General features: G+C 42.5%; 2 protein-coding genes across 2 annotated transcripts; one reads left to right on the forward strand and one right to left on the reverse strand.

Annotated features, from left to right (window-relative positions):
* Positions 1-2,340: 2,340 nt before the first annotated feature.
* On the reverse strand, positions 2,341-3,932 carry tmem230b (transmembrane protein 230b). The gene is made up of 3 exons (XM_070834039.1): positions 3,628-3,932; positions 2,847-2,969; positions 2,341-2,758 (listed from the first exon to the last, which is right to left on the reverse strand). Exons 1-3 carry the CDS (start codon positions 3,721-3,723, stop codon positions 2,618-2,620), a joined length of 360 nt encoding a protein of 119 aa, XP_070690140.1. The 5' UTR covers positions 3,724-3,932; the 3' UTR covers positions 2,341-2,617.
* Positions 3,933-14,167: 10,235 nt separating this feature from the next.
* Positions 14,168-19,753, forward strand: adra1aa (adrenoceptor alpha 1Aa). The gene is made up of 2 exons (XM_070834230.1): positions 14,168-15,080; positions 19,206-19,753. The coding sequence occupies exons 1-2, from the start codon at positions 14,183-14,185 to the stop codon at positions 19,751-19,753; spliced, it is 1,446 nt and encodes a 481-aa protein (XP_070690331.1). The 5' UTR covers positions 14,168-14,182.
* The last annotated feature ends 3,935 nt before the right edge of the window (positions 19,754-23,688 follow it).

The following is a 23,688-nucleotide window of genomic DNA, read 5'->3' on the forward strand; positions in this document are numbered from 1 at the left end:
AAAACAAGTATTTGTTATATCTTTGTTCAAACTAATTTAGATGGCCCTCCATGTGAGTATAACACAGGGCTAAAACACACACAGAGAGAGAGTTTTTAAACTGAACTGTGTCAGATTCTCATTAGCTCACCTCAGGAGAACCCACTTCTTCTGATGTCCTCCTAAAATAAAGTGGAACAGACTCAGATCTGCTGCTGCTGGTGGTGCTGATGGTGTTGGTGGTGCTGATGGTGTTGGTGGTGCTGATGGTGTTGGTGGTGCTGATGGTGTTGGTGGTGCTGATGGTGCTGCTGGTGGTGTTGATGGTGTTGATGGTGTTGATGGTGGTGCTGATGTGGTCGGTTGGGTTATTGAGGGGCAACTCTTGTCTTGTTTTTTACCCTCCAGTTTAAAACAGCCAATCCAGTGCAGAGCAGCGAGTAGCACCACAAGGGGGCGACACTGTGCTCCAGTAACAAGGCTTACAGAGGCCCATGTGTAACAACTTTGAGACTTTAATAACTATTCAATTCTATTCAATTCAATTTATTTGTATAGCCCAATATCACAACAGAGTGTCTCATAGTGCTTTACAAAGTTCACTGAAATAAACAAGTGTAAGCGAACAAACAATCTAATAAAGAGTCCAGCAGTCGATGAGGCCAATGGATCAGTCCGGTGGATCAGTCCGAGGCATCACCTGCCCTTTATGACCCTCCTTCTTCGGGAAGGAAAAACTCAAAAAACCCAGTGGGAAAAGAGAAACCTCCGGGAGCACCACAGTGAAGGAGAGATCCAGCTCCCAAGGACGGACAGGCTGTAGCCTTGGACAGACGCACATCCATTGGCTGGTGGAGAACCACATCAGCGGGACCAGGACCAGGATCCACAGGAACCAGAGAACCACATCAGCGGGACCGGGACCAGGATCCATAGGAACCAGAGAACCACATCAGCAGGGCCAGGACCAGGACCCACAGGAACCAGAGAACCACATCAGCGGGAGCGGGACCAGGATCCACAGGAACCAGAGAACCACATCAGCGGGAGCGGGACCAGGATCCACAGGAACCAGAGAACCACATCAGCAGGGCCAGGACCAGGATCCACAGGATCCACAGGAACCTGAGAGATGAGAAAGTACAGAAAGGCTCCGGGGAAGATAGCAAGTTAGAGGCAGACATTTGGCTGACATGAGACATAACGATGGAGAGGAAGAGGAGGATAGAGAATAGAGGAGCCCAGTGCATCATGGGAGTCCCCCGGCAGTCTGAGCCTATAGCAGCATAACTAGGGGCTGGTCTAAGGCCTGATCCAGCCCTTAAAAAACTACTTTACAATGACTTCCTCTTAAAACAGTAATAGGATATCAGCTATGGACAAACACTATTAAATCACTAGAATATCACACACATGCTCATATGTCACTGAAGTGCCTGTAATGTTTGCACATTACCATGTTATAACAAAGTGTTGGATTGTTCAATGCTGAATTGCTGAGAAAACAAAATGACAGGTGCCAGGAACAGAACAGTCGATCTCTGTCTCCTGTAAGGGACTTTGTGTTCAAGTGTGAGAGCACCGTGAAAAGGTGAGAAGCCTTCAGAGGAAAAAAAAAAAAAGGTTTCTGAGCTGATGTGAAGTGGTTTTATCTGATCGGTCTGATAGTAGGTAGTAGTTTGTGTTCTGACAAAAAAATAAATAAAAAAGTGACTGTCCTTGAAAATATCCACTAAAACAGGTGGTTGCCAGGCATCAGAAAGGTTTATACAAGTGCTGGCATTGCGTTTTATTTATGACATTATCCTGCAGAGGAAATGGAGGTGGTAGCCTCGCCATTCACTGGCACACTTTCAAATGATGATAGAAGTGATGAGTTGATAGCACGGATTAGAGGGGAGGTTTTTTAGACGCAGATTAACAGAATGTCAGATCTTAATTGGGTGTGAACTTCACTGTTTGACAATGTTTACTCTCACAGGCCAGGTGCACCATATGGAGATCAAGGGATTGGAATTAATCACATGAAATCCTCCACTAACAGTAGGGAAGAATTAACTGGAGAGTTAGGCAAACTGAGTTCTACCGTATTTAGATCGTACTGTGGACTAACCAGTAATAATAGCCTTCTATTAAATATCACATCATCATCTGCCCGACAAGATAAACAATACAATGTGTGATGCACAGCCTCACATCTTTGCACATTTCTATGTTAATTGTACTGTTATCTAATTCATTTTAAACCAGTTTTATGAGCTTTCTCTACTATTGAACAAATTAAAGAAGTAATGCCACACTCTCTCTCTCTCTGTATAGACGATCCAAATACAAAAAATATATATTGCAAAAATAAGAGACTTATGAAATCACAGTTTTATTAATTCATCAAGCTAAAGAAACAAATATACAAATTAAACACTGATTTGGCTTCATAACAGCAGGCTGGCATCAACTACGTTGGCATATAGCCCTATGAAAATAACATCTAAATCATTTAGATTCAGATGCAGGTGATATACAGAATCTATTCAAACTAGAGATATCAGTGCCTTTAAATGAGCTCAAGCACAATATTATGAGTGTATGTAAGTACAGGAAGACTGTGGCTGAAGCTGTCTGTCTGTCTGTCTGTCAGTCAGTCATCAAAGTCCGGGATATCATCGTAAGAGTAGCCCTGGTAGCCCTTTGAAGCATAGTAAGCTATTCGAAGGTGGTAAATTCCAGGCAGGAAGACGAGGATCCCAATGATGAGGACAGGAACCGTTCGGTCTGAGTGCTGACAGAGAGAAATCGGCCCAGTCAGACATTCATTTTAATAAAAGGTAAATGTGGCGTTCATGCAGCGAAACACTGTAAAAACTCACAGTGACTCCAAAGTATCCAGCCAGGAGGAGGGCGCCAATGATGATTAACAGAGAGCCGATTAAGAAGAGGACTGTGGCCAGTGCTATGGCTTTGTACGGGACTTTGGGTGGGCTCCTTTTGAACTGCAGAGGAGAAATATTTAATTAAAAACACTTTTCTCTGACACAAAGGGCTTTCTACAGCAGTGCCTGTTTTCCTCACTCATGCACTGAACTGGACAGGCCGAATTAGCCGACTCATCATGCACTGAAACCCCCTTTTCCTCTTGGAAAGTTTAATCCATGACTCATTCACAGGTACTTCATATCATGGGAAGGGGATTATGTATTATACTGTGTATAACTGTGTATGTGACAAATAACATGTTTCATTAAGTAGTTGTGTTGATTTAAAGGGTAATCCCACCAATTTTACACACAGAGGTCAATTTACTAGTCACGCAGAGCCTTATTCAGCCTGTGAAAACACCTGAAATCAAGTCTTCTGTGACTCTAGAGGAGCTTTTTCAAGTGAGAGAAAATATCGTTATCGAGTTGCATTGTGGGAAATGTAGTGTTTGGAGCTTGACCCACAGTAGACACTAAAAGTCAGGACACTTCAGCTTCTGTTGCATTTAGGCCTTTACTATTGATAAAACCTGAATGATATTAGATAGAACTGATATCATAATGTCTGAAAAGCAGAGAAAGAATTTGTTTTCTAACCATCTTCATCCAGCACAGATCACACATGTTTATATGATTGATCCTAAAGTGTTGGTATGTGAGTGTGTCCTCTTACCTGTAGATCGATGTAGCCGTCATCATCAGTAGCTAACCTGGAATACCTAACTTTGCTGCTGGGACTCCCGTTGGACACAACGTTACGAGCTGGCATCTTGTTCACCTGCTCAGGTTGTTATCAGTGTTTCAGTGAAGTAACGAGGAACCAGCTCGGCTACAGGAGTGGTGTCGACATCATCCGGATCGATCACAAGCTGTCAGTGCCAAAGGACAGTAAAGTGTCCACCAGGTCTGGTGTACGAGCGCTACTATTTCCTAAAAACAGAGAGATTAATGCATCATCTAGCATGGCACTTCCGCGTTTTCGCCTCGGTCTACTGCGCCTGCGCACACCGAAGCGTCACCTTCGCCGGATGTTGTTGAAAGCTCAAATCACCACGTTATTTTAAGGGAAAGTGTTATACGTGCGATGTGAGATCAACACCGAAAAAGAATGATATAAAAGCAAAGCGTTAAAATCTACTTTATTCTGATTAATTGTTCTTCTGAAGGGGGTTTGCACCGCCCCGTGTCTGCCACAAGAGGGCGCTGCAGGGTGTCATTGAACCCAGGTCGGGCAGCACCCTGACACTCTGGTGTCAAGATGCATCTGTCTGTGTGTGGATGTTCATTTCCTGAGGTCTTCTCTCAGGCTCAGGCTTTATGATCACACTGTGTTCTCAGAAGATAAAGTTTCTGTAAAGGCTGCAGATTTTTTTTTCAGTTAACTTTCGTGAAACAGAAGCTGAGACACACTGACAGTCCTCTGACTGCTGTTTTTAGCCAGAGATGCATTCTTATATATCGCACGCGTGCATTTATTTCACATCCAAATTTTACAAGCTGAAAATGTGAGCACTGGCAGAGTCCACTAGGTAAAAAAAAAAAAATCAGCTCCAATTACTCCTAAATAATTTACAAAACTGGCTACTTATCTCCTTTGATTTCCATTATCCATCAAACCCACCCTCGATTTTTTGTGTATGCTATATTATCTCTGCCAGATATTATCATCTCTCTGGTCATGCACAGCAATAAACTAGCCTGTGAATGACCATGTAATAGACCAAGCACACACACACACACACGAACATTTGCTGACAACTTGGCTGAAATTAATGATAAAAGCTGCTAGGGTAAGGTATACTGTCCTTTTTCTCCCCTTTTTTTTAAACTCCCTTGCTGGTCTTTGGAAAATTGGACTGTCACATAGACAAATATAGACTCTCCTGCAGGCAGAATTTAGATAGCTGCATGGCCCTGAAGCCTCATAGCAGTAGACCATTGTGATTCTAGCTTTCTGGCAGAGCCGTGTTTGGTACAGTCAAGGATAAATGTCCACAAGTTGTTCATAATCTAGACAACACATCACCAGCAAATATGAGTGCAGCAATAATAAAGGACATGCATATACTTGTGAGATGTATTTGCAGCATCAATAATTCACTCTTGTTGCCTTTGAAACACATATCGGGAAAGAACGGATCCTGAATGATCATTAGTGCGCTCAGTGACCTTGACTACAAGTCACATTGTTGTAGTTTAAGGCCATATTGTTGCTCTCTGGAGGAATATGAGAAATCATTAAATTTTCTTCTCATTCCCGTTGTTCACTGCATGGAATATGAATCACCGTGCACTATTCAGCACTGTGTGTTCTCTCTTCTTGTTCAATTTTCTGATGCGTACTCACAAATATAGCCTATTTAAGCATCTGCAAGACATAATCTCTACAAATCTACCCCGGATACAAGTGGATTTTGTCTTTGTTTTAGGGGGATTAAACAAATGTATTTTTTTTCCTTTTACTGGCCATTTGTATGCATCAGTTTTTCAAACTGCTGTGTGCAAATGTGGAGTGTATTTTGCTCCCACATATGTCCTCTTTTTCAGAAGAAAGCCATCATATAAGCCACCACTTCCTCCTGAAAGAACTGACTGTGCAGACATTTCGCGTGTGCATGCTGCCATCCCCACTGCACCTGTTACTGAGAATAACAGAGGTAAACTTTGCCCTTTTTTTTATTAATCATGCCAGTTTCCTTACTCATATCTCACTGAGCCGTGTGACCGCATGCTGGCTGCACTCATTAGTTGACACAAACTCTGCGTCACTGGTGCATATTCCTTTGTACACCAAACTCTTCCCTGCCTCGTCTCCCCGCTTGGATGTTCGGTGCCTATAATCAAGGTCAGTGCATTGTACAAGCCGCTTCCCCTTCCTTTGTCTGAATGTAGAAACATGGCATTTTATTTATCTGCGCCTGAAACAATCTAAAAGACTGATGAATCTGCATTAATTCTGCATGAATTCTAAATGAGCGGGCTCAGAATGAGACCTGTGATAAAGTAGGCTGTCTGAAGGAAACCCTGCTGCCCATTCTTTGCTGAAATACATTTGGGTTTTAGGGATTTCAGTGGGATTGTCTTGTGCAATATTGGTGCAATGAACCTCACAATACAAATAACAATGCTGAGCAAGTGGCACCTGGAGTTGTAATAAATTAATCAGATGATTTAGGAAAGACAGAGGGGGGCAGAGTGTGTTGTCATGTTAGATAATCCCTTCCACTAGGCTACAATACCTGCACAGAAGAGCATCAGAACAGCTGGGCACACTGAGCCCTGTGTGTGTGTGTGTGTGTGTGTGTGTGTGTGTGTGTGTGTGTGTGTGTGTGTGTGTGTGTGTGTGTGTGTGTGTGTGTGTGTGTGTGTGTGTGTGGCTCCGGGGCAAGAAGTAAGCAGCAGTCGCCCCCCTCTGACCCCTGGGTATGACACTGAACAGTAAGAGAGCAGCATTTAGGCCATAATTAGAGTCCTGTTCAGAGTGGAGTCCTGTCTGCTGAGATAATTAAGTCTGTCTGTATTACAGCAATTGCACACAGCACCACGACTGGAGCCCAATAAAAGGCCAAACCATTATACAGCTTCAACATGCTGCAATCTCCCCGTGGCCTAGCCTTTTTCCTTTTAAACCCCCCCCCCAGGTTTCAGAAATGATCTGATATAGCAGGCGGGTGGTGCACAGGTGCTGCTGAGCAACAAGCTTGTCAAATAAGCTTGCACACACTCTGCGCGGACACGAGGAGGAAATAAATGATTGACTTGATTTGTGGTTTTCTGTTTTGTTTGTTCAAATATATTGAATATTTGAGCAGTAATATGTATGTAAGTGGAATTTGGGTGTGAATATTGCCTTTTTTTATCATTAGTGCCTCTGTGGCTGACATTATCAGTCAGTCAGTCCACCACTTTAGTCCAAACTGAAATATCTCAACAACTAACTAATGGATCACTATGAAATTTGACATGGCCCACAGAGGATGAATCCCCTGACTTTTCCTTTAACACCTCCAGCAGGTCACAGTTTTCACTTATCTAGTGAAATATCTCAACATCGGCTGAATGGATGCGCCACTGTGATTTTCACATTTGTGGTTTTAAGACATGACATGTGGTGCACACATCCACGTTCCCCTCAGGATGACATGTAACATCAGTCGCCTGATTCTTCACCGAGCGCCGTCATCAGGTCAAAGTTTCAATGTGTCCAGCATGCGACAATGTCATACTTATCTGCACTGTATGTCATAGAGGATGGTTCCAGCACATTACAGTAACATTAATTCTCTCATTTGCGAATGAGCGAGGCTCAGTTTAGCTGTGTTTGTGTGTGGGTGGACAGCTGACTGCTGCAGGACATTCTACATGAGGAGCATCATCAACTATGACGAAGTCTATCACCTTTATTTCACAGTGTCAACTCGGTTTCTTCTTTCTGTTTATAAAAAAAAAAGTCTGCCTGCAGTGGTTCAGTGGCTCGGAGAATATTATTACAACATAAAGTATTCACATTTTGAATTTGCCCGTGAAATGGAAAGCACTTTATATCGGTTTTCCTTTCAAGCTATTCACCATTTCACTGTTACACAAACAAATCAGTGCCCTGCAGCCAAATGTTAGCCATGTGCATTTAGTCGCTCTAATGATTAAAATCTGTGCCTGTTGCGCTCTATTTTTTGAGGATTTTGTCAAAGTCTAGGAGAGGAAATCTCTTGATATGCAATTAAGGTGAATGTCACTGTAAATGCCAACATTAGTGCGAATGCTCAGCTCTGGTTTGTTGCCTCCACGATGGGAAATGTTTCTTCCAGTGCAGAGATATTGATTTCAGTATCTAAACTCAGCAGCTCGTCTCACTGCATGGGCGACTCAGACAGGTAATTGCTTTCCTAACAGGTCTTAGATAGCAGGGTAGACCCAAACGAGATGCAAATACACAGCAAACGATCACAGAAGAAGCATACGAGAGTCATTTCACTGCCTCGTTATTTTTGTAGTTCTTTTTTTCAAGCACGGGCGTGTGTTAACTGGTTTGTTTCTTTAATGCAAACATAATTACACAGTAATTGATCTGTTGTGCAAGTGATTACTTATTCAGAAAGTGTTCTGTCCGTGTGCAAGACAGCCATACATTCACAATAAGAAATGATAAGAAGGAGATGTAATCTGTAAATGATAAATTTTAACCTAAAAGGCTGTGAAAATTGTTTTCCTAAGGATGCTTCATTTGTGATATTTGCTTTTATAGAATAATAATGTTATGTTTATGTTACTTGGTGCCGTCTGCTGCTGTGATTGTAGAGAGTTCAGAATTGAGCTTGTGATTTTACTCTGGACATAATGGAGCAGATTGGTCCCCAGGATAACAGCAGGCAGGCAGACACTGAGGATTGTACAATGCCAGTCTTTTCATTGATTGAGCAAGTGTTTATTTCACAGATGAGCCTGACGTTTCTCACCATTACAGATCCACAACAGCCTCAGGTACAGCCTTCAAATCTGGACCCAACTGGGAAGCAAAGAATGCACTAACTGGCTAAACCAAGGATTTATCCAGCGTGGAATCAGTCCGGAAGAAAATCAATGTATTGCGTCTATTCATGTGTGCCTGTAGGTGTGTTAGTGTTTCTGCTTCATCGCTTCATCATAGCTTAATTGAAAAAAGGAGAAAAAAGGGCAGACGTTGAATAATGAAGTCTCCAGTGAAATTGCAACATAAGATTGTAATTAATTGACAGTTACTTTGCTGGCATTAACAAATGTGTATTGAGTGAATATATATATTGTACATAATATGTTGTGCTTATATAACTTCTTTATTCCTTTGCTATTAAGAGGAAGTACTACTTTAATGATTCATTTGATTATTACATGGGAAAAGTCGTAGTATTACTGGATTAGAGAGTATTTGGGGAATTTACATTATTAATAGTTTTTAAATATGGATAAGTTTCTGTTATTGCCATTACGTGCTGTTGCTGCAAAATGAAGAGGAGTGCAGCGTGATAACTATAAAATAGCCATCTGTATGTTTTTATGACTATGAACTACTGGAGGAGAGAATACTTATAAACTTTACAGGATAAAGAAAAGTGTGGCAAATGACTGGTCCACATTCATGTATATTATATATCTTGGTAAGTAATTCCACCATTATTTTTAAGTGATAGTCCACCTTACCCTCAGGGCAAAGCAATGTAGGAGAAAGCTCCTTTATTGAGGAATGACTCTGGGGAATACGGGCTGTGAAAGAAAGTAGTCCCTTCTTCAGCCCTTTTAGTGAAAGTGTAGCTTCCACTTGTGTTATTTGTGTACAAGCTGAAAAATGATCAAACTTTTCCACTCGGGCAGTTTGACAGTTGGCAAAGTGAGTGACGCTCGTTAATGAAATCATTTCTGAATGAAAAGTCATTTTGAGTCGACAGTGACTGGTCGCGATGACGCACGGGGAGTGATGCTGAAGGGGGGGTGAGGTGATGTGAGGATGAGGATGGCTGGGTGGTGGTGGGAGGTGGGGATGTACGGGAGGGTTTTGGGGGGCGGGGGGGGGGGTGTTTGGAGGAGAGGCAGTGAGTCATTTGGTGCTCACCATCATCTGGAGAGACTTGGAGCACCTGAAGGTCGGGCGTTTCCACCGGCGGATGTGAGGGTCTCCGCTCGCTGAGCGCACTGGGCTGCTTCTCCTTCACTGTCTCCAAGTGCGAGGCTGACAACCACAGCCGTCTCCGCGAGGATGTGATAATCACACTCAAAGTTACAGGTGAGTGGCGGATCATTCAGTTTCAAGCTTTTAATCTGATAGTTTCTCTTCGCTGTCTTCATAATGATTATATCTCATTCAGTTGCCGCGTGTCTAAATTTGCTGTGCGTGCTGGTGATGCAGATGTTGGATAAATGTCTTTGTTTCTGACCACATGAGCAGATTAAAAACAAGGAGAGGTTTGTCGGAATTTAAGTGATTTAAGTCATATTTTAATTGTGGGCTTCAACTACTACAAAAGTAATGAAACGTGTGATTCATCTCTGTCTGATTATCTAGAATTGTTTTTGTGTTGTGCAGCTGAGAGGGAACCCAAAAGCAGAGGGTGGAGATGAAGTGAGGTTAGAAGGTTTATTTGCAGAGGATGAGAGAGAGAGCGATGCTGAGCAGGCGGACAGATGAGGAGTGATCCTGGATGGATCCAAGGAAAGACAGTTAGTTCAAACTTGGAATTAAAACCCCCGAAGAGTCAGTCACTAATATTGGGGAGCTGACACGACGATCAGGCACCGAGGGGGGAGAGGAGGGAGAGGGGGTGTCAGGTGTGTGAGGCTCAGAGAGGTGATGAGCTGATTAAAGGCAGGTGTTCAGGATCCAGGTGAAAGAGAGCGGCAGGACAGTAGGAACACCCCCACACACAACAGGAGGAAGAGGAAGATGCACAGAAATGTAACTGTGACTATAAATAGCTGATTTATGTGATGCTATTTCTGTTATTAAGTCGATCTTGACTCTCTTAAATTTACATCTTGAAGATGATGAGATACCTTCCTTTGAATACACACACCATGAGATCTCTGATGACCGTCGACCATCTCTCGTCCCACTCTCTGTCCTTTAATTAAGGTGGGTGTCCCTTTCTGTCAGCTATCACCTCAAGTCATACACAGAGGCCTCCTCTTATAGAGTTGGGAATTACACAGCACACCAGTGAAGAGGCTGAGATTACATCTGAGCCTGAATGGATGTTTACTCCTGGCCAATTAAAATAACTGCAGACATAGAGAGGCTGCACATCCTCAACATTATTGTGGATTCCTGTCCAACCCACAGCAGCAGCTGCGCAGCAACCACTTCAACACATTGTTGTGTGTCTGCCTGGAAAATGGCCAAGAACACAAAGCCTGTGTTTGTGAGCTGTTCTGTGGCGGAGAAACACGCTTGTGACTGGAAGGACCTCCACTGTTTTATATAAGAAAGTAAAGACAGAAGCCCTTGAGCAAGGCATCTAAGCTGCAGCTATTTGGCTGCGGAGCTGCTCACAGGCTTAGGGTCATCCCACTGTGCACCTGCTCTTTCACTGAGCAGATGCCAGTGTCGATGCGCATTACTCTGTGTGAATATTAAACCGATCAATGCCGGAAAAGAGCCTTTACTGCACCTGGGTCCATATTCATCCTGTATGAGACACCTCAAACTCACACTGCAGCACTGTGAAGTCAACAGGTTGATAAATCAGTTTTTAATCAGGAGTTTAAATCTTGTAATTATATAGAACAAGCTTAATCAGGTTAGGTTTGTTAGGCTCATTGGAAATGAGAAAAAAAACACATAATTGGCTTGACTCACAAGGAGAAAGTCTAGATGGAAGACATTTTCTTATTATTTCATTATTAAAAAAACATTAAAGTCTCATAGTAATAGGTCACTGAGCAGCCACAAATGTTACATGAACATCACAGTCCTGCCACTGACATAACCATCGGCTGCCCAAATGGTGCAAATGACCCCAAACCCCTTTAGTGCTGAGAGAATAAACACAGAAGAAGAGCAGCCTGGCAGATGACACAGTCATTGTGACTGAAGTGAGCTTGTTTTCTCCGGTTCATTGCAACCCAGTATGTTTTATTTTCTAACGTGGGAGAGACACTTAATATTTTAAGCTGAGGTAACTTAATCTCTCCTGCAGTGCAAAATGATGATGGTGTAATGAGCTCCTGCAATTTTCCTGTGTATAAACATGTACCTCGTACTTTCATAATTACCTTAGAGGCAGCAGCTCGCCCCCTCCACCCTCTGCCTCTCCCCACACCTCCTTCCTCTACATGAGTGGGTGGGAGAAGCGCTCAGGTGCTCTGCTGTGATGGCTGCTGAAGACAGGCTTTTTGCTGCACCGTGCCAGCTACACCAGCCAACCATAGACATAACCAAGCCTTTCAAACATGTCCAGCAGGTGTACGTACAGGGCAGAGCAGAGGAAAAGGTCAGCCAGTGGTTTATAGTGTGGCGAGGAGCAGGGGACCAAAGACCGGAGTGGACTGCTTAATATCTTTGCCCTCCCTGACGTCTTTGCAGAGTCTGTTTCTGTGTTAAGCTTGTTTGACCCAGCATCGTTGTGTAAACTGAACGGCTACTGAGGGAGAACAAGAACACATAGATATAGATAGATAGATATGGAACGCATTCGGTAGAAAAGAGGGCAACTCAAATGAAGTTTTAATTTAGTCTCAAATAAAGCAGCTTAACAAAATCCTGAAATCGTCAACATGGCCGCAATACTTTTACTAGCCCCCTCTAATCTACATTTAGTTAAGGAACATCCACGTTACAAATGTCAGTAATCTGCACGGACAAGATTAATCTCACATCTGTCAAAGTGGAGGAGTTTGCATGGAAGTAAGACATTGTTTTGCAGTTAAAGGACAGAACATTTCAAATTAATTCGATGCATCAAAGTCACAGGGAGTGATTCAGGCCAAGACCAGCACCGCTGCAGGAGCCGTGCACAACAACGTCACTTGGATAAGACTGAGCCGTTCACATTCTGGCTTGACATTAAAATGTTTTTTACTTCAAGTGAAATGGGATTGTAGGCATTATGTACAAGCAGGAGGCTTAAGGTTAGTGGGGGAGCACTCACAAATGTATAAGGCATCGTACAACACCCCAGGAAATGTGCTTGTTCGGTTTTCCTGTGAGAGTTAGATGTGAAGATCAATACCACTTTACAGCTAGCAGGCAATTAGTTTAGCTTAGCATAAAGACAGAAAGGTTAGCCAAGCTCACATTCACCAAATCTGCCTATTAGCACTTCTACAGCTCCCAAATGATCACCTTGTATCTGGTTTGTACCAAAACTATGCATCAGTTATGAGGCTAAGAGCCAGCAAGCAAATGATTATCTTAGCTTAGCATCTAGACTGATAGCAGGCTGCTGTGGTCTGTCCAAAGGAAAGAAAAGAACCATGTGAAGCTCCCAAATTGGTTAACATGGGCAAAAACTGTCATTTACAAATAACCATTTGTAGTTTTATGGGGAAATACATGCTTGAGCTTCTTGGCTGGGTGGTTTCTAGTCTTGTACTTAGCTCAGCTACTTACCTGGTCGCTGGAGCTTTACACCTATTATATAAACATGAGAGTGGCATCAGTAGGCAATAAATCCCCTTGAAACGGTTCATGAGCACAAACTGTGTATTGTTTTGACCTCTGCTTGGAGATTACAGTGAGATATAGATTTGTTTAGAGGACGAATCAAGAGAGAGATCACCTATAGGTCTTTGATCACAACACGTCTTGTGATTGAGGCTTTCGTATTATTGACTCTCCAGCTCTTCCTGTTTGGCTCGATGTCATCTAGAGCTGTGCAATGTTTCCCAGATGGTTCAGTGAAACAGGCAACTGGTCGGTCCTGATATCACTTTCTTTATCACTCGACCTCGCGTGGTATTAGGCGATACGTGAGAGATGAGGGTATGGTCACATTGATCTGACAGCAACTGTGCCTCAGACATTCTCTCTCTCTCGGCTGCAGTCTTGATAGATCTGAGCCGTGGCAACATGGCAAAGAAGAAAAACAAACTGCAATGAAACAATAGGCGCAGCGAGGATGAATACTTTTGTTTTTTACTGTTAGTGATGTATGTGTCACTTCTCTAAAACTGTTTCTCTTTTCAAAGGGCCTGGATACGGCTGCTGTATCCCGCTGCTGACGGGAAGAGCCTGGATGTCACTTACCATCTTACCCAGAAAAGTGGCTTCTCACTCCAGTTTTTGAGAATATGAACTCAAATTTTGCTTCCAAACTGCAGTTTTTGCAAAGACTTTTGCTAGACGCATACACCCATCTGAGTATCCCCTCTATGATCCATTTCCAACAGTGTTTTTCCACCATCTGCATAATAAAAACAGTCAGTTTTAACATCAGCAACATTTTCAAGATGGATTACCTGATCTCTGTGCAGTAGGTTTCGCCTGCATACATTATATTTCTCTCTTAGTGTTTCTGTATGCGTCCTACAGTTTTATTTTTCTTGATGCATTGCCATCGTAATGGCTCATTTACCAGAACCATCATAATTCAAATTATGTTATGACAAGACAGGCTTAATGTGATCATTACTCTAATGGCTTTTATGAGAATGCCATGATGTCCCTTTCCTCTTGTAGTGAACTTGAATAGGTGTGTGTGTGTTTTAGTCTACCTTTGCTGCACAGGACAGTGTTGAGCATCAGCGTAGTGTTGGAGCAGATGGTTCCTGTCCTGGACAACATGACCCCAGCGCCTCTGACACAGAACTGCTCCAACTGCAGCCAGGTTTTAGTCACAGAGCTCAACGTGGTGAAGGCTGTGGTTCTGGGTCTGGTGCTCGGTGTCTTCATTGTGTTTGGAATTGTGGGAAACATCCTGGTAATCCTCTCAGTAGTTTGTCATCGACACCTGCGGACAGTCACGCATTATTTAATAGTTAATCTGGCGGTGGCAGATTTGCTGCTGAGCTCGACTGTGCTACCTTTCTCTGCCATCCTGGAGATTGTGGATCGCTGGATGTTTGGACGGGCCTTTTGCAATGTTTGGGCAGCTGTGGATGTGCTCTGCTGCACTGCCTCTATCATGAGCCTCTGTGTGATCTCTGTTGACCGTTACATTGGAGTCAGCTACCCTCTGCGTTACCCAACTATCATGACCAAACGCAGGGCACTTCTGGCAGTAATGCTGCTGTGGGTGCTGTCTGTCATAATATCTATTGGACCTTTGTTTGGCTGGAAAGAGCCGGCACCAGAGGACGAGTCCATCTGCAAGATCACAGAGGAGCCGGGCTACGCCATCTTCTCCGCCGTGGGCTCCTTCTACCTCCCTCTGGCCATCATACTGGCCATGTACTGTCGGGTGTATGTGGTAGCTCACAGAGAGAGCCAGGGCGTGAGGGAGGGCCACAAGACGGAGAAGTCAGACTCAGAGCGGGTGATACTCAGGATACACAGAGGCAACACAACTGTCTCAGAGGACGAGGCCCTTCGCAGCCGCACACATTTCGCCCTGCGACTACTCAAGTTCTCACGTGAGAAGAAGGCCGCCAAGACCTTGGGCATCGTGGTTGGCTGCTTCGTGTTGTGCTGGCTGCCCTTTTTCCTGGTGCTACCTATCGGTGAGTTCTGTCATGCCTTCTGTCTGCCTTTATAAACTAAGAGTAAAAACAAGTTGTCTTTTCATACCTTTATGACCTTCTGTATAACCTTTTACTCCATCAGATAAGTAAAAACAGGTTCACCTGCATTGATGCATGTGAGTCAGACCATTTATAGAAAGCGATTAAACTTGCAGCTACATTAATGCAGATCCACTCATCGATTGCCAGCTTTTTAAGTGCTGTCAAATGTAATAGTTTGATCCCGTTAATTGAATTGCTCCTCTGTGCGACCAAGTTACTATCATTCAGACGGCGAGCCTCGTGGCCTCTAGAGCAGCGTAGTAAATGTTTGGACTTGACCAGGTAGACGTTCTATAAATAGGCTCTATAAATCTTTTAGAGTTCTGACAGCCGACTGTGCTCCCCTGTCTGGAAAGAGAAGCACAGAATTTCAGACCAATATATATTTCACAGATTCATGAATGATGTGCTAAGACATTTCTCTGTTCCTCTCCCATGTGTCCATGAGTCACTTCATCACAACGCCAGTCCAGGAATGACAGATAAAGCCATCACATCAGTGTCAGACCCTATATGATGGTCCCCTCAGGACCACCCAGCTTTCTGAAGACAAGGTTAAAGGAAAAATCACATGCGCTGGTGTCAATATGGAGATTATGCGAGAAGGAAATCTGAATCCAAAGAGTAGATATGAGATATGACAAAGCCCTCACAGGTCCCTCAGGGTTTTTTTTTTTATTTATTTCATGCTCTCATGCTCGTAAATATAGCTACTACCATTTGGCTGAAGGCCTTTACTGACTGGGAAATGAGGAAAAGCATCAGTTTACCAGTGCTGCCTTACAAATGCTGGCGTCAGGCTACATACCGCTGCCACATAAGTCTGTGGACAATGACAGATTTATCTCTGAATCACCAAGCAATGGTCTTGCTTTGACATGTAGAGCCAGACTACTAATGATTGTTTGATTTGGTTTATTAGAGTAAACATTGTTTTCTCATCAGAGAAAACTAAAGTGTGGGAATGTAGTGCTAGAAATCATAGAAGTCCCTCTCAAGGACTATAACAAGCTGTATAGCAAATCATTGCTAATTCAAAGAATAACATCATGGGTTGCCCACGTGGACCAAGATGTTAAGACATAAGAGCATGACCTGAAATGTCCCCAGTTCAAGTCCATATGGGGACTTTAGTTTCATCCCTCTCTCCTGCCATCACTTGTGCCATTCATGTGTACTGGGTTGTATAACGAGCCTTCTGTAAATCTGCAACATAAGTCTTACTAGGAAAAATGAGCCATTCTGGCATCATCATTATCTGTCTGGATATCCGTCATAGTAAGAACTCTATTGCAGATATCCACAATTTATTCTGATTATCAAAAATCACATTGTGGATAACTGAAATAACAAATGTGTGGCAAAAGTGGCATCATGTATCCTAGATAGAATGACGTTGTGAATATCTGAAAAGGCAACTGTGGATAGGGACAATATCATTGTAGATATGTGAAATGTTCTTTTTGACCAGGAGGAATTGAATGACGGATATCTGCATTATATATCTATTGCTTTTAAGGATTTAAAGATATCTTAGAGTTGTGGTTTTCTTTAAATACAATTTCTGCAAGTAAGAATGTTGATTGAATGTTGAAACGCTTGCAATACTCTGTTGCACCTGTAAGTGTAGTACACCGCTACGTCACAGAAGAAGGGGAGAAGTTAAACCCCCGCACGTCGACGAAAAAAAAAAAATCTTCCTCTTCTTCCCTTTAAGCTTCTTTGCATATATCATATCATTGTTTTGGTTTTATGGCTGCAACTTTGCTGTTTTCGTCTCAGTAGTGTCGTTTTTAGCAGCAGCTGTTTTCAACTGAAAACAACTGATTTTCTTTCCCCCCAGTTGTTGGAGACCAAAAAAGATTAAAAGGGGTGAATGAAAGAGTGAATGTTGGGCTTGTGTTTGCTGGATGGACAGGAACAGGAACGCTAACACGTCTGAACACATATTCACACATATAGGCAACTTTTCTAACACATTCACCACAATAACGTTATTAGGTGAAGAATATCTCAGAGTAGCGTTTTCAGCTTGTTCTGCTCCCCTCAAGTGACCAAAAAATCAATCAATGCTAAAAATGAACAAGGTTGGGCAAGAAATGCCACCCCCTCTTTCTTCTTATCTCTCCCAGAACACAGCATTTTGCTGCAGCTCGGTAAAAACTCTGAATCTCAAAATCTATCCATAACAGTATTCTTCTTTTTAGACTAAACCACATCCAACAGTTCTTGAAGGGGTTCAGCCAAGGTGTAGGAAAAAAACAGGAGAAAAAAAAGAAGATGTTGGACCACAATTGAAGTTACACAGTTTCTACATGACAACAGCTGCTGATGCTTCATTGATTTTGGACAACAAGACATTTATTGAACAACCCTTCTTTTTTTTTCTCTTCAAAAAAACAAAAAAAGAATCTACAGGGTGCTGGCAATATTAGAACTGGCACCGCTGGGGATAACATGTATGAGCTGTACAGTCGGGCACAAAATGATTTGCTCTCAAACTCTCTCCACCTTTTCTTTCTATCCAGCTCTATATCACGATCTCATTTTCAACGGCTCGCCCAATAAAGCATTTCATAAGACAGCTTCTCCCCTTCCACTTCTGAAGAGAGAGAGATAGATGGATAGAGAGATAGATAGATAGATAGATGATAGATAGATAGACAGATAGATAGATAGATAGATAGATAGATAGATAGATAGATAGATAGATAGATAGGTAGATAGATAGATAGATAGATAGATAGATAGATAGACAGATAGATAGATAGATAAATAGATAGATAGACAGATAGATAGATAGATAGATAGATAGATAGACAGATAGATAGATAGATAGATAAATAGATAGATAGATAGATAGATAGATAGATAGATAGATAGATAGATAGATAGATAGATAGATAGATAGCTGCCCCCCAAGAAGCCTGTCATTTAATTATCTTAATGTTTCACTGGCAGCCGCTGGATATGTGAAGACACATTAACAGTGACAAACAGGTCTGCATGTAATGTGCCTGTTAAACCATTTTCTCTGCTTCTTCATTAAGGACCCCACTCACGCTCTCTGCTGCGAATGCCTCTTCTAATCACAACAAGCACTATCCATGACGGCACTTGTAATAAAATCGTTAACCTTGATGGCAACTACAGAGTTTTTTTTTGTCCAAATGGAGAGTGACTAAAACAATTAAAAATATTTTGTCTTAAGTGGCTTATAAATGAGTTTCACTCAGCAGTTTCAGACCACGTGTTCACTTCCTATAAAATAAAAAAAGGCTGATGCTAGAGCAAATAACTGGAGCTCTATCTAAATGGTTTTATCCATGCTAGTCATGCAGTCTTAGTCAGTTCACCACTTGTCTTCACTGAAATATCTGTCGGATGGATGGATTGTCATTCATGTTTTTTTTTACAGGCATGTATTCATGTTCCCAGAGGATGAATCCTGGTGACTTTTGTGAGCTACTGTTTTTTTTTGTCTTGTAACCACAAGCAATTTCACATTTTTTTAGTGAGATGTCTCTATAACATCTGGATAGATGACCATGACATTCAGTACATGCATTCATGGTGCCCAAAAAACCATCCCTAACAACTGACTGACTGACTAACTGATCCTCTAGTGCCACTGGCTGGCAGTGTAAGGTGAAAGAGGCTGACTGACATCTAATAGATGGATTAGCACAAAACTGTGTACAGACATTTGAGTCCTCCACTAGATGAACCCTAAAGATGGTTGATCCCCTAACTTTTCATCAAAAATGACATCAACGATTGTGGTACAGAGTGAAATATCTTGGTACTTTGTGTTTAGCTAATGTTAACAGCGTAAACTAAGGAGAACTTGAAAAAAAAATATTACTTGCTTAACATCAGCATCTTTGCATTGTCACATGTGAGCAAGCTCATGTTTGCATGTAGCTCCAGCTGCAGCTGTGCCTTCGGCCTCACAGAGCCGCTAGTACGGCTGTTTTTGGATTCATCAGACTCCTCAGTTTGGATTGTGTGGTTCCTCCTGCTTTAATATTAATCACTCGTATGTGTCTAATGTCATTACAGGCTCCATGTTCCCAGCGTACAGACCTTCAGACACTGTCTTCAAGATCACCTTCTGGCTCGGTTATTTCAACAGCTGCATTAACCCCATCATCTACCCGTGCTCCAACCAGGAGTTTAAGAAAGCTTTCCAGAGTTTACTCGGAGTTCACTGTCTGCGGACGACCCCCAGACCGCACCACCATCATCTGAATGTGGGTCAGAATAAAACACAGGGTCACGGCCACGCCCTGAGCCTGGACAGCAGGGAGGCTCCCTGTCGGCTCAGCCCTTCCTCCTCCATGGCCCTGTCCAGGACCCCTTCCTCCAGGGACAGCAGGGAGTGGAGGGTCTTTCCCGCGGGCCCCACAGGCAGATCTGGACCGACCGAAACGAGCAGAGCTAAAGTGGCCAAACTCTGCAGTAAAAGCTTCCACCAGACCTGCTGCTGCATCCTCAGCGGAGGGACTCCCACGCAGGAGTCAAACTGTACCCAGCCCCCTCCTGTCGGAAACCTTCCCACCATTAAAATCCACCAACTGTCTCTGTCGGAAAAAGGAGAGCCTGTATAACGGCTGTAATCCTTCATCCATTAGTCATCACTCCCCTTTCAAGGTCGCAGATGAGAATATATTTCCCGTTGCTTTTTATTAACATCACAAAGCTGTGAAATTTAAATCTTAAAAGCTTCAACTTTGATGTGATTCTGTGACTTTTTTTTTTTTTCTTCCTGGATGTTAAATTGTCATTTTGCCCCTTTAAGAAAATGGCATTCTAGCTTTCTAAACACAAACTATTGCAGTATACAGCTTGGGAGAGATGAAAATAAAACAATTGTCCATAACATTTTGGAAAAGTGTAGGAGTGAAGCAAAAGGAAAAAAATCTACAGAGCAGAGACCAGCTGATCTCTAAATGTTTACATATTTTCTATTGTAAGAGAGGAGTTCTAATGTATAGAAATGTAAATAGGAAAGTTTTATATTTTGCATGCTGCAAATTGGATCAGCATTGTATGAAATGCTGGTCAGTGGTGCTCCTGTTGTTTGCCTGATGCTGTTCCTGTTGTCAAAATGTTGTTTGTGTACTGCTCTGTACACAGTGAAAACCAAGGGACCTTGTGTTCTTCCATGTCACATTACAATAAATTTGTATGACGTATTCCTAACAAGGGATTCATGAGGACATTTTTAGACTCTTGTTGCTGTTTCTTTTGGTTGATTAACTAAATATATGGCCCCTCAAAACTTCTAGTCCATCCATCCCCATTCCCATAATTTCATGTACCTCTGAGCAGTGCCAGATGGATGTCTTAATATACTTGCGTGGAATTTGAACTGAGCTTGTGGTTGCTGACCTCAATCCTGACCGGCCCCCAAGCCTCTTAAAAAAACACCAGATTTAGGGATGTCATGGTAAGTCATACACAGTCTCAGACATTCTTCTCTCAGGCCGTTCTCTTTGTTTCAGTCTTTTTGAGTTGCCACGCACATAAAAAGCACGGAGCCTTAATCTTGTGCCTCTTTGTAGGTGCCGTTCACCAGTGCGAAGGTGGAAAAAGCTGAGCGTGTTAAGTACGAGCGCAAGGCTGCAAAGTGCCTCCGTTTACGCAGAGGCATCAAAAGGGCAAGAGGACACCCTCTGCCAACTGTATTGATTTATTTTCACCTTGCTACTCCTTTGTAGTGTCAAGATGTTCTTCCTCTCCTCTGTGAGTGTGAAAGGGAAGCGATGCAGCCAGCATCGTTAAGCCAGTCTACCCCTCTGTGTGTTAAGCACAGTTGCACAAGTGGAGTCGACAGCTTTCCCACAGGGGAGGAACAGTGAACAGTGCAGTGAGAGGGCCTGTCCGCGCTCTGTCCGTGTTGTCATTGACCAGCATGTCTGGGAATATGTACATTACACCATCTCTGAGCAGATGCCATTAGGAGAGGAGCTCCCAGCCGCAGCAATAAACTACAGATGGTACAGATGACCTAGTTCACCCCCTCCCTCTATTGTCTCTGAGAGAGGCGAGATTATGAACAAAACCTCTGCCAACAAATACCTGTGTGGCACCCGTTATAAAGAAATATCATCTTCCAAATGCAATAGCTGTAATGAAGACTATAATTAGATCTGCAGCCTCGCTGTAGTCAGATATAGACTGGGACAGAGCAAGAACATCCCCCAAGTGTTTCTAACAGCAGTGTAATACCATGTACACTGATGATGGATGAAACACTACACCCACAATCATTGATCCTGAATAAATAGAATAATGAATGCTTACAGTCCTAAATGAATGATAACGAATAATATTGTAGTGATGACAAATCAGTTCTGGGAGGGACTGTGGATTTATAATAGTGGTGTCTCTGTTCCAGTGGACTGAAAGCACAGAAAGAGCTGCTGGTGAGTCATGTTTGCACAGATTCCCCAGGAGGGTAAAGTCTTCCTGATGCTTTTTGATTTCTCTCTAAAGCTCTCCTCAGTGGGTGAAGATGTCGACATTACAGGGTTCCCCTCTCCGGTTTAATCAGTGCGCTCATCATGCTAAGTCCCAACTGGACGACTGTCAAACAGCCAGGGGGTGTCATTAATCACATAACTGTTGTTGATGTGTGCATTCACTGTGTCTTGCTCAGTTCAGTTTTAATGAAGGCGTCCCCGTAGGTGAAGAGGCTAAGGAGGCGGAACAGTGAAACAGGGTTCACGTCTCTGTGCCTCCACCTAGTGTTTCACTGCCTCTGTGCACAGACTCTGTTCACCACTCTGTGATGTAGTGTGACTCAACAAAACAGTTCGTTTACAAATTTGAGATTTGAGACATCCCCTTATTTTGTGTGAGAAACCAAGTTTACTTTTCTGACAGGTATCAAAGCACCTTTATCTCAGGCAAGCTTAATAGCAATCCATCCAATATACGGTTTATTTCACTCTGTCACATAGTGGAGCGAGAGGACAAGTCAAAGGATCATCGAATTTCTTAGTATTCATCTTGTGGGGAATTTTAATGTCTAGTATGTGTCAGTCTAGTTCACTGAGTACTACAAGAGGATAAGTCAGTTGTTAGTGTACCATGAATATCTGTATTTAATTTCATGGTAATCCATTCAAACGTTGTAGAGACACTTAAAGTGCTTTGAATCTGCTGAATTGTTCATTTGCAGCCATGTCTCATATCTGATAAGGCAATCAAATGTTTTTGTTTGTAAAACCTGCAAAGAAACTACTAACTAAAGCTGTTAGGTGATTGAAGGAGTTAAAAGTGGAAAGATATCTCATTTTCAATATCTCATTGTCTCATTTCAAGTGTAGAGTATCTCAAAAACGGTATCTAAGTACTAACTAATTTACTAATAATGACCAAATCAGAATTCTTTCCAGGAATACTTTTTATGAAGTTACAGGGAAATTCTGGGCTTAAGTGTTTCATTTATATTATATATGGTTAACTATATATGTATATATAGTGGTGTGAAAAAGTATTTGCCCCCTTACAGATTTCTTCTGCTTTTGCTTTTTTGTCACACTTACATGTTTCAGATCATCAGACCAATTTTAAAATCAGACATAGATGACCTGAGTAAACACAAAAAGCAGTTTTTAAATGATGATTTCATTTATTAAGGGACAAAAGCTGTCCAAACTGTATATACACACACACACACACACACACACAAATAAATAAAAGTCATTACCATAAGTTTCATTTTTGTTATTTTAATCCACTGAAGTCAACACAGATAGGGTCAAATGCTGACAAGACCAATGATTTCCCCCCAAAACCCTGGAATCCTACAAAACATACATGACCGAGAGAATATCACATTTGCTGGGAGAGGGGCGACAACAGTGCTCAACATCACAACTCAATAACCATTACCAGGAAACTTCCCCAAATGCAAATCACTTCACATTATAGCTTGGCATACAAAAACCTACACTTGACAAGGCAATGAGGAAGAAATAATCCAGTGTTTTACAGTATGGTCGTACAGCGGCGTGACACTGCCAACCCGTTGTGGCTTGGTGAATACGGTTACTACCTGGAGCGGGTCTGGTGTCGGTGGTGTGGGGCAGGTAGAGGGGTGGGAGAAGAAATACTGGATATCTGGTATATCATTCACGACACTAACACCGAGAACAGTGGACACATCGTCAGCACACTGTGAGGGATTTCATATACATACTGAAGTATCTTTCATCAGGTCGAGAAAAAGATCGAGATTCCACTTCTTTCAAGAGCCTTCATAGATACAGTGTGCGATCAATATCTTACAGAACAGGCAGGCAAGTAGTTCAAGTCAACAAAGATCCTAAAACATACAATCATATCCAACACAAATAAAAAGTTGCAAGCTCACATACATTTTTTTTTTTTACCATTTGGATTGTTACAGGTGCAAAACAAATTCTGTCCAAAGTGGGTAAATGGTGACTCTACTCTGGTTATTACAAAGCTTCAACGACTGCTGTGTGGAGGTGGACGTCTGCACACGTACAGCAAAGGTCATATAGCACCA

This window comes from Pempheris klunzingeri, chromosome 7 (assembly GCF_042242105.1).
Source record: "Pempheris klunzingeri isolate RE-2024b chromosome 7, fPemKlu1.hap1, whole genome shotgun sequence".
Classification (NCBI taxonomy): domain Eukaryota; kingdom Metazoa; phylum Chordata; class Actinopteri; order Acropomatiformes; family Pempheridae; genus Pempheris; species Pempheris klunzingeri.

Bases quoted from the DNA above. Each gene is read 5' to 3' on its own strand.
- tmem230b (XM_070834039.1), bottom strand. From the start codon at position 3,723: ATGCCAGCTCGTAACGTTGTGTCCAACGGGAGTCCCAGCAGCAAAGTT. The intron at 2,970-3,627 runs GTAAGAGGACAC...TCTCCTCTGCAG, and splicing joins ACGGCTACATCGATCTACAG to TTCAAAAGGAGCCCACCCAA. The intron at 2,759-2,846 runs GTGAGTTTTTAC...TCTCTCTGTCAG, and splicing joins CTGGATACTTTGGAGTCACT to CACTCAGACCGAACGGTTCC.
- adra1aa (XM_070834230.1), top strand. From the start codon at position 14,183: ATGGTTCCTGTCCTGGACAACATGACCCCAGCGCCTCTGACACAGAAC. The intron at 15,081-19,205 runs GTGAGTTCTGTC...ATGTCATTACAG, and splicing joins TTTCCTGGTGCTACCTATCG to GCTCCATGTTCCCAGCGTAC.